The sequence below is a fragment of the Bos mutus genome, chromosome 11 (assembly GCF_027580195.1).
Source record: "Bos mutus isolate GX-2022 chromosome 11, NWIPB_WYAK_1.1, whole genome shotgun sequence".
In the NCBI taxonomy this organism is placed as follows: domain Eukaryota; kingdom Metazoa; phylum Chordata; class Mammalia; order Artiodactyla; family Bovidae; genus Bos; species Bos mutus.
This window is the reverse complement of record NC_091627.1, coordinates 86,888,714-86,900,209: the sequence shown is the minus strand read 5'-3', so window position 1 is coordinate 86,900,209 and position 11,496 is coordinate 86,888,714. Positions and strand designations below refer to the sequence as shown.

The 11,496-nt window shown below is 43.3% G+C and overlaps 1 protein-coding gene across 1 annotated transcript in view; it reads left to right on the top strand.

The window, feature by feature from the left end:
- The first annotated feature begins 6,780 nt into the window (after window positions 1–6,780).
- CEBPZOS (CEBPZ opposite strand) overlaps window positions 6,781–11,496 on the top strand; it is a 6,613-nt gene continuing 1,897 nt past the window's right edge. Inside the window, exons 1-3 of the mRNA XM_014477557.2 lie at window positions 6,781–6,838; window positions 9,989–10,104; window positions 11,061–11,105. Of these exons, the coding sequence (XP_014333043.1) occupies window positions 6,810–6,838; window positions 9,989–10,104; window positions 11,061–11,105 (190 nt within the window). The 5' untranslated portion in view covers window positions 6,781–6,809. The remainder of the gene's footprint in view (window positions 6,839–9,988; window positions 10,105–11,060; window positions 11,106–11,496) is intronic.

The following is an 11,496-nucleotide window of genomic DNA, read 5'->3' as shown; positions in this document are numbered from 1 at the left end:
ATTCCACCTACAAGTGATATCACTGACCTAGAGCCAGACATCCTGGAATGTGAAGTCAAGTGGGCCTTAGAAAGCATCACTACAAACAAAGCTAGTGGAGCTGATGGAATTCCAGTTGAGCTATTCCAAATCCTGAAAGATGATGCTGTGAAAGTGCTGCACTCAATATGCCAGCAAATTTGGAAAACTCAGCAGTGGCCACAGGACTGAAAAAGGTCCGTTTTCATTCCAATCCCAAAGAAAGGCTATGCCATAGAATGCTCAAACTACTGCACAATTGCACTCATCTCACACGCTAGTAAAGTAATGCTCAAAATTCTCCAAGCCAGGCTTCAGCAATATGTGAACCGTGAACTTCCTGATGTTCAAGCTGGTTTTAGAAAAGGCAGAGGAACCAGAGATCAAATTGCCAGCATCTGCTGGATCATGGAAAAAGCAAGAGAGTTCCAGAAAACCATCTATTTCTGCTTTATTGACTATGCCAAAGCCTTTGACTGTGTGGATCACAATAAACTGTGGAAAATTCTGAAAGAGATGGGAATACCAGACCACCTGATCTGCCTCTTGAGAAACCTGTACGCAGGTCAGGAACCAACAGTTAGAACTGGACATGGAACAACAGACTGGTTCCAAATAGGAAAAGGAGTACATCAAGGCTGTATATTGTCACCCTGTTTATTTAACTTATATGCAGAGTACATCATGAGAAACGCTGGACTGGAAGATACTCAAGCTGAAATCTAGATTACCAGGAGAAATATCATAACCTCAGATATGCAGATGACACCACCCTTATGGCACAAAGTGAAGAGGAACTAAAAAGCCTCTTGATGAAAGTGAAAGAGGAGAGTGAAAAAGTTGGCTTAAAGCTCAACATTCAGAAAACAAAGATCATGGCATCCGGTCCCATCACTTCATGGGAAATAGATGGGGAAACAGTGGAAACAGTGTCAGACTTTATTTTTCTGGGCTCCAAAATCACTACAGATGGTGACTGAAGCCATGAAATTAAAAGATGCTTACTCCTTGGGAGGAAAGTTATGACCAACCTAGATAGCATATTCAAAAGCAGAGACATTACTTTGCCAACAAAGGTTCGTCTAGTCAAGGCTATGGTTTTTCCAGTGGTGATGTATGGATGTGAGAGTTGGACTGTGAAGAAAGCTGAGCGCTGAAGAATTGATGCTTTTGAACTGTGGTGTTGGAGAAGACTCTTGAGAGTCCCTTGGACTGCAAGGAGATCCAACCAGTCCATTCTGAAAGAGATCAGCCCTGGGATTTCTTTGGAAGGAATGATGCTGAAGCTGAAACTCCAGTACTTTGGCCACCTCATGCGAAGAGTTGACTCACTGGAAAAGACTCTGATGCTGGGAGGGATTGGGGGCAGGAGGAGAAGGGGATGACAGAGGATGAGATGGCTGGATGGTATCACCGACTCGATGGACGTGAGTCTGAGTGTACTCCGGGAGTTGGTGATGGACAGGGATGCCTGGCGTGCTGCGATTCATGGGGTCGCAAAGAGTCGGACACAACTGAGTGACTGATCTGATCTGATCTGACAAGTGATATCATATATTTGTCTTTGATTTGCTTCACTTCATATGAAAATCTCTAGGTCCATCAATGTTGCTGCAGATAGCAATATCTCATTCTTTTATGGCTGAGTAACAGGGGAGCCTGTTGGGCTGCCGAATATGGGGTCACACAGAGTCGGACACGACTGACGCGACTTAGCAGCAGCAGCAGCAGCAGTATTCCATTGTATATATATCACATCTTCTTCATCCATTCACCTGTCAGTAGACAGTTTGCTTCCACATCTTGGCTATTGTAAGTAGTTCTACTATGAACTTTGGGGTGCACTTATCTTTTCAAATTAGAGTTTTCCTTTTTTCCAGATATACGCCCAGGAGTGAGATTGCTGGATCATATGGAAGCTCTATTTCTGTGTCTTTAAGGAAACTCCATACTGTTCTCTGTAGTTGCTGCACCATTGTCACCCACAGGAAGGTGAGGTGTAGGACGTGTAGGAGGCTTTTCTTTTCTCCACCCTCTCCAGCATTTGTATTTGTACACCTTTTGATGATGACTAGTTGTGTTATTTTGAACTCATAATATACCTTCAGTTCAGTTCAGTTCAGTTCAATCGATCAGTCGTGTCCGACTCTTTTCGACCCCATGAATCGCAGCACACCAGGCCTCCCTGTCCATCACCAACTCCCAGAGTTCACTCAGACTCATGTCCATCGAGTCATGATGCCATCCAGCCATCTCATCCTCTGTCGTCCCCTTCTCCTCCTGCCCCCAATCCCTCCCAGCATCAGAGTCTTTTCCAGTGAGTCAACTCTTCGCATGAGGTGGCCAAAGTACTGGAGTTTCAGCTTCAGCATCATTCCTTCCAAAGACATCCCAGGGCTGATCTCCTTCAGAATAGAGGGATAGTAATAGGTGGCCTATTTGACAACAGATATGTATGATTCCTAGAAGGGAGATGCTTTGTCAAGGGAAACATACAATATAATGGTGTCTCCTGTTCTCTGAGTTCATGTCCTTCTGGTTCAAGGTCCCTGAAGTGAAACGCTTACTCTCTGTGACATAGATTTTCCCCAGCAATACTCTCTTCTTTTTTCTTTGATTGAACTGGACTATTATCCTCACCTCCTTTGCATCTTGGTGTGGCCCTGGGGCTCATGGGAGCTGAGTAGAAGTAGTGTGTGCAAACTTTTCTTCAGGACCTGGACACAGAAAGTTGATTGTTCTCTAATTTTTCTCTCTCCCCTTTCCTACACCTGGAGGACAGACATGATGCTGGTAAGCCAGACTTGCTAATTCAGACAAAAACAGCCCTCTAGGAGATGGCAGACCAACGAGATACAGGAACTCAACATGCGATCACCATCCCATCACCTACCCTACATAGAACCAATATCATGAACTGTGTGTGGAAGAATACAATTGCCTGTCTTGTGGCAGCCACTGGATTTCTGCAGTCTCTTTGTCTCAGCAGTTTAGCATACATCTTGTCTAGTATACTTTCTGGGTCAAAATGTATTCTCGTTGGCTTCTTCTTAAGTCGACTTTCGGTATACATCTAGTGAGCATTTTTTTCTTCTTTATCCCATTCTCTTCTCCAAATCGTTCTCCTTACTCTTCCTCCATTTTTTTTCCTATAGCCTTATGAACATAGTTTTTTAAAACCCACATTTGCCTTTCTCTAAACTCATGCTAACACTGAGGAAGTTAGCTCCTAGTTGTGCATCATTACCTCGCTGCTACAGTCATTCATATCCATATATAAATTAAAATAACACCCAACATTATTGATCACCTGTATGTAGCAGACATCCTGCCACGCTGGTAACATTACATGGATGATTTCATGTAGCTTCACTAAATAGCCCTATGAAATCAATGTTACTGTTGTTACCATTTTACAGGTGGGTTAATTGGAGTTTTACAGGAGGGAAGTAGAGTCAGACATTTGAGGAGCTGGGACAGGAATGTAGGCAGTGCAGCTGAATCCCCTGGCAGACAGATGGTTACAGCAAGATCTCTGTTAGAGGCCCCAGTGTAATTGTCTCTACCAATGCATTTCCGGTGCTACTTTGCAGGCTATGAGAAACAAGGCCCCGCGACTTTTCACTGAAAAAAAAATCTTACCTCCTAAGGAGATGGATTTTTATGACCGCAAGGGAAATAAATTCCCTGGATTCTAGAACATTATATTCAATAACAGCATTTGGGGATAAACACAGTATTAAATGTATCCATTGATTGTGAGGTGCATTCCAATTTCAGAAATGTGGAAAGCATGTCCATCATAGAGTTGACGAAGTTATACCGGTCAACAGAAAGTGTCTCAGTGAGGCAGGTGGTGGATGTGGGACAGGAAGTTTTAATCTCCATTTTACTGAAGGGAAAGAACTGACCTAAGAGGTTTCAGAGTTGGGTTTCATTATATTTGTGATTATTTTTTTTAAGTTAGTAAAATTAAAATATTTGAGTCTTGCTATTTTTCTATGTCTTTTTACATTTTTAATTTTATTGATTTATTCATCTTTATTTTTATTTTTAAATGTGCCAGGCCTTTGTTGTGCTCAGGCTTTCTCTGCTGGCAGAGAGTGGGGGCTATTCTCTAGTTGCTGTGCACGGGCTTCTCATTGCGGTGGCTTCTCTTGTGGAGCACAGGCTCTAGGTACATGGGTTCACTAGTTGCGGCTCCCGGGCCCTAGAGCATGGGCTCAGTAGTCGTGGCGTACAGGCTTCATTGCTCCATGGCATGTGGGATCCTCCAGGACTAGGATCCTCTCGGACTAGGGATTGAACCCATGTCCCCTGCACTGACAGGTGGATTTCTATCCACTGCACCACCAGGGTGGAGAAAGCAATGGCACCCCACTCCAGTACTCTTGCCTGGAAAATCCCATGGACGGAGGAGCCTGGTTGGCTGCAGTCCACGGGGTCTCAAAGAGTCAGACACAACTGAGCGACTTCACTTTCACTTTTCACTTTCTTGCATTGGAGAAGGAAGTGGCAACCCACTCCAGTATTCTTGCCTGGAGAATCCCAGGGATGGGGGAGCCTGGTGGGCTGCCGTCTATGGGGTCACACAGAGTCGTGCACGACTGAAGTGACTTAGCAGCAGCAGAAGCACCACCAGGGAAGTCCTGTTTTTGTATTTCCATACAGCACTACCCCTTGAAGCTCTTATTACCGTACATAATAATAGGACGTTATTCAGTGTAGGTGGAAAGGTTGTGTATTTCAGAATCTCCCTCCCAAAAAAGAAAAGGTGTAAGACTGGACTCCCTGCCAAGTGGCTTAGTGGGATTATCTCTTATATTGTACAGAGTCTTTGTTTCCCTAGGGAAGGTAGAACTTAAGACATTAATTCAAACAGTGACATTAAAAAAAGAGTGACTGGATCCTGTTCTGATACTAATGCCTGTGATTAGGAAGATTTAGGGGCTGTCTAGAATTGGTAATGTGAGGTCTGATTTTTGTTAGTCTCCCTAAACTCAGGGCAACCTGTCAACCTTCATGCATGATTGCAGAATAATCGGGATTAGATGATGCATTTGCAGGTGGACCTCTGGCTCTGCAAAATCCCAGCTTCCTGTTCAGCTGGATCCACCCAGGCCTGAGGCAAGTGGTGCTGGACCTCTCAGATGGTACTGATTCTTGGCTCTGCTGAGTCTGGGAGGTTTATATGAAGCTCCTTTCCTTCAGTTTAAAGAGACTGGTCCCTCTTGCCTTCTTTTCCTTTAATTTTTTCTCCCAGGCTGTGAACTTACACACACACATACACACATAGACACTTCCACCCACCCAGAGTACAGGTGACTTTTTAAAAAGTCTAAGGAGATTGAAATCAAGACTGATGAGCAAAGCAGGTATTAGATAGCAGAGGGCTCCTGTGTGTTGATTGACCCAAGGCTGCTTTTTAGAGGCAGGTAAACTGGCCCTTCCTGTGCCATCTTCCTTGGGGTGCCCCTTCAGATTATGTTGTGTTTCCTCCCCCACCCCCACCCTCTTCTTTAGCAAGAGATGTTCTACTTTCAGGGCAGTTCAAGATTCAAATTGACCTTGGAATCCAATACGTAGGGAAAGGGAGTAACCTCTGTATTTGGAGAGTTTACTAAAAACTGGCTCCCCTTATCAGAAGTTGACCATCAGGAAGTCAGGATGGAGTCCGTGAGTTAGTGGATGATGGAAATATTCGGGATCCAGGATGGTGTATCTGGTAACACTTTGGTCTCCTAGGCTGAGGGTGATGGGAGAGCCACTCCCTCCAGAGCATAGCAGCTGGCAGAACAGAGATTCTGCCCCTGCTGCCCCTGCTTCAGGGACAGTGCCCGCCCGCCAGAGGCCACAGCTCCCCACTGCTCTGTGTCCTGGGCCATCTGAAGGGAAGCCTGCGCCATCACCAACATCCTGGCCCTTCTGTCCAGTAGGTGCCCTTTGGCAACCAGCAGCAGTGGATTATCTAGACTAATCTCTGCTGCCTCATGTCAGGTAGTTGGAAGGATTCAACTCGAGGATTCCACCAGATTGACTAGCTAGTCTTCCTCTGAGATGTCCGTGGGAGAATGGACAGCAAACTTCCTAGGTCCCTGTTTGTTTTTAATTGAGGTATTTGTTTATTAAGTACATAATTGAAGGATTTATTTTAATTGAAGTATGTTTTTAATTGAAGTGTTTATTTATAAGCTCCTAGTTTCTTCCTTTTTATTTAGTTGTATTAGTTTCAGGTGTGCAGCAAAGTGATTCAGTTATACATACATATATATCTATGTATTTTTTCAGATTCTTTTTCTCATAGGTTATTACAAAATATTGACTATAGTTTGCTGTGCTAAAACGTTAGGTCTTTGCTGGTAATGTATTTTATATGTAGTACTGTGTATATGTTGGGCTTCCCTGGTGGTTCACATGGTAAAGAATCAGTCTGAAATGTGGGAGACCTGGGTTTGATCCCTGGGTTGGGAAGATCCCCTGGAGGAGGCCATGGCAACCCTGGAGAATCCCCACGGACAGAGTAGCCTGGCGTGCTACAGTCCATGGGGTCACAAAGAGTTGGCCCTTCTCCAGGGGATCTTGCTGACCCAGGGATCGAACCTGTGTCTCCTGTAGCTCCTCCATTGCAGGCAGATTCTTTGAGGCTGAGCCACCAGGGTAGTAAGAGCACTGCTGGTGCTGCTGCTGCTGCTGCTACTGCTAAGCCGTTTCAGTCATGCACAGTAAGCGGTAATTACGGTCTGGGGGCGGGGCCAACGCCCGGGAGAGGAGGGCTCTGCCACACTTTGCGCATGCGCAACCCCTGGAGTCCGCGCCTCAGGTAAGGTACTTGTGCAGGCCTCTTGCTAGACTTTTGGCTGTAGCTCTTCGTGCCCGACAGGGTCTCCCCAGAGTGAGGAGGAGGGCTGAGGTTTGTAGGGACCACGGCAGAGTTCTGGTATCATAAAGAGGACATTCCTTGACTGTGTTGGTCTGCACGAGGGGCGGACCCGAGTGTTTCCGGGTCGCTCAGTGACCTTGGTCCGGCGACCGGTCAGTGTTCCTTCCGCTGAGCGTGCATGTGGGCACCTGGCCGGGCCGGAGTGTGCTGGGAGTCCCGGCGGGTCGGGAAGAACCCGGGAACTGGGGAGATGGCAGGAGCCCAGGCACCGGGGATGCGGGGGCTGCGAGGGGCTGAGGATCCCTGGTAGCCAACCTGAGACCACGCTTGGGGGCCTTGTTGGTTGCTTGGCTCTTGACACTGAAAACCTGGAAAAACTGCTTTTGTTCATTGAACTCAGGGTCGGAGCTGGGAAGCCTGTTGTTTAGAGTGGAAGGAAAGACGTTGCTGTTTGAAATGTTGCCTGGAGATGCTGAGCAGTGTCCATAGCCGGCTATGGTGCACAGCTGAGGTTTTTTGGAGGCAATATGCGTATTTGTCTTAAGCTTGTGCATCCTGAGTCAGCGTCTCAGCCCAGTGTGATGTTACCCTCATGACACACAGCCCTGCTTTTTTCCCAGCCCACCTGAGGATTGCTTTATTATTTATTTATTTTTGGCTTTGCCCTGCTTGCCAGATCTCAGTCACAGGGATTAAACCCCTGCCACAACAGTGAAAGTTCGGAATCCTAACCACTAGACCACCAGGGAACTCTAAGGACTGATTTATTTTAAATGTCACCTGAATTCCACCATTATCCAAAAATCTTGTCTAATCTTATTCCATCTCCACCAGTTAGTAACCTGTTGTGGAATGGTATGCCTTTGGTGTTCATTAAATTGGTTTTATCAGTTGTTATAAACACCTTTTCTGAAGCTGAGGGACTTGGAATGTGAAATGTACATATATCTGTTTTTAAGAAAGGTAAATGTTTTTTACAGTGTTATTTGAACTTTACTTTTTTCCTAGTCTTTTAAAAATTTGCTTTATTTATGGACTTTACTTTTTTGAACCTTTTTCCTTGCTTTCCTAACAAAACAGAATTCTACTTGAATTCCTTACTCTCTGGATCTGCCTGTAAGGCTGGCTTTATGGTGTGTTTGTTTGTTTTTTCAGCACTTGAACATTAAAAAATAACCCCAAGATAGCTCTTGTACTGGTTATGGCTTATTTCCTGGCAGTAAATGTGCTTAGTCATGTCCAACTCTTCAGGATTGCATGGACTGCAGGGTACCCCCCAGCCCCAGGCTCCTGTCCATGGGGATTCTCCAGGCAAGAATACTGGAGTGGGTTGCCATGCTCTCCTCCAGGGGATCTTCCCAACCCAGGGATCAAACCCAGATCTCCCACATTGGAGGCAGATTCTTTACAGTCTGAGCCACCAGGGAAGCCCAAGAATACTGGAGTGGGTAGTCTAGCCCATCTCCAGTTGATCTTCCCAACCCAGGAATCAAACTGGGATCTCCCACATGGCAGGTGGATTTTTTACCAGCTGAGCTACCCAGGGAAACCTATAATGTACAGCCTATAATGTAATGTCTAGCAGTACACAAAGGAAAACAAATCTTCCTTCCTACTCCCTCACTGCCTCTTAGTTATGTGTAAGTTTTAAACTTTTCTGCTTCATTTCACTTAGGCATGAATAATAAAGTTTTAATCTTTCAGGCCTCAGGGTGATCACATTATCAAAATGAGAGAAGGGATCTTGGGGGTGGGGTGGGAGGGACACCTGGTAAGGATATTAGTAGGATAATCCTACCAAAGTATTTAATTACCCCCACCCTCAGACTGTTGAAAAGAAGCTAAAATTGAGTGGAATGAGAGGAGAGCTGGGTAGAGTATTACAGGCTGTGCCATTTCACACAGAGAATGGAACAGTATGACAAATCATACACAGGACAATGCTGAAATCCTGAGTTTAAAAACCACTGGTTCTCCTGGCCTTCTTGACTTTGAGGCAGAGTAAAAACTTTGGTCTATATTTCATTTATTCAGTTAGAGTCAGATATGCTAGTTTGTTATATAGATCTTTCCTTGTTAGCTTTTACCTTCATGAAAGAGAATACAGACTCAAGCACTTTCTTCTGATGGGCTTTTATAATACAGGGAGAGAATCAAGAGTTGAAGTCTAGTCTTGCCACTTAGTGGGTGATCATGGTCAGTGTTTCCCCTCACGTGGTCCAGGAGCCTCTTGTATAAAAGTCACTTGGAGTTGTCTGTAAAAGGGCAGATTACGGGGTGCCAACTCTGGACTTGCTGAATCAGATTTGGGGATTGGGGAATTGCCCGTTGAGGCCCAAGAATATGCTTTTTTTTTTTTTGGCTTCGCCTTGTGGCACGTGGTATCTTAGTTCCCCAACCAATTATTCAACCTGCTTCCTTCCCCTGCACTGGAAGCATGGCGTCTTAACCACTGGACTGCCAGGGAAGTCAACAAAGAATGTGCATTTTTAACAAGGCTTTTGGGTGATGTGATTAGTTTGAAAAAACTTAGAATAGCAACTCCTTAGGAGCAAGAACCAGTTTATTGCTCATCTTTATAGAAAATGCTATGAACTATGGCACATACTTCAATATATTACATAAATGAAAACTTCCAGCTATAAAACACGTATTGATCTAACCACTTACAGAATAATCTTGCTTTTGTAGGCTACTTCATGAAGAACTCCACATATCATACTCATTAGAACATATCTTAATTCCTAGTTTAGCTGAAACTAGGAATTTCTAGTTTCAGCTCCCTATCTCCCACCATTCTATATTCTTAGGCAGTTTAAAAATCTTAGTTCCATAAGTTGTTAGTTTTCACAATGCCTTCAATTTTGTCTCCTCTCTGCTTTCTCTAATCATGTCTCTGGTTCATTGTGCACCTTAGGCATGGAGATTGAAAACTAGGAAAGTGAGACATGTCTAATACAATTTGCATACACTAACTTTGGGGTTTTATTCCTTCCTATGTAATCACTCAAACTATTGAAATGTATTGAAGTTCAATGTTATTAAGTTTGAATATGTTTATTCAGGTTTACATTTATTTGTTAAACTTAGGATGTCCCGTTCTATGGATCCACTGGCAAAGAAGATCTTTAAAGGAGTGTTAGTAGCTGAACTTATGGGCATTTTTGGAGCATATTTTTTGTTTAATAAGATGAACACAAGCCAAGGTAATCATAATTCAGAAATTAGTGTTTTTTAGGGGGATGTACAGTTCACTAACACATTTTAGGTTAAATGGCTTTTTTGGAGAAACTGCTTCTTCAGTCAATGTATTAGGCATTTTATGGGCACAAGGGGAGGAAGCTAGGTGTTAATTATTTGTATTATAGAATAAATGACTTACTTCTCCCCAACCACCAAAAGTTAAATGTCTATAGACTAAGGAAAATGTTTCATACTTCCATGGATTTTCCTAATGGGAAGCATAGAGTAGGTGTCCTTGGTCTGGCTTAGTTTGGGAGTATAGATGGAAAAAATCCGGCCTGTCCCTTACATCTCATTGTTTGACAAACTGAGAAAACAAGCAGCATAGCTGAATTGTCAAGTAACCAGTTGCTCCGGTTAGAGTTCTTCCTCTTCTTCAGCATTAGGCACTAACAGCCTTCCTCATGCCATCAGCAAGTGCTACTTTCCCTTTCTCTAAAGCAGGGAGTAGTCGTCCTGGGGTGGTGGCCATCTTTGAAACTTGTCATTTATCTTAAAGGATGTAAGGGTATAAAAGAAAACATACAAATGGTATTTAAAAGCAAACTAAGGTTTAAGGTCAACTTCAAAAATTGGGTGTAGTACAGTCTTATTTCTAATTCAGAGCAAGGTAAAATGGCATCCATAAAACAGTTCATAAAATTACACAAGGGAATTTCACATTAACACTGTAAATCTGCTTTTAAAATACCATTTTGAAATAAATTAAATCATATATATAGGTCAAATCTTAAAAACTCCAAAATAGCTATGAAGACTACCTCTAAGTGTAGTTTTGACCCTATTTTAAAAAGATAGCTTCTCTAATTTATAGGATTCCTGTCTTATAGACCCTAAGGCTAGCACTAAATTATGGCTCCACGTGTTAATACAGTGAATTTCTAATCATGCCTAATTTTAAAACTTTTTTTTTCATTAGATTTCAGGCATACAATGAGCAAAAAATTCCCCTTCATCTTAGAAGGTATGTTTTTCCTTAAGTAAAATTTGTGTGTACAAAGCAAGTTCTTCAGGTAAACTTTATAAATTATTTATGACCAATTAAGGGTTAAATCACTTTTTAATTTTTTGATGTCCGTTTCCAAAAATACTGTTCATCTCTACTTTCACTCCTTTTGAAGAACACAGTGGAGAAAATTCTCATCGCAGTTACCCAATGAGTTAATCCCAGTGATGGGCTGGATTCTTAATTCTTCCAGTGGGTTAAGAATGTAGACTTTGGAATGAGACTTATCTGAGGGTGATGGGAATCAAATCACTGCTTGAAACTCAAAACTCATGTCTGGTTTGCTACTTTCTTGGAGCTTTTTCTTTCTCCATCAAGTAGAGATAATGCTCATCTCATGAATTGTTAT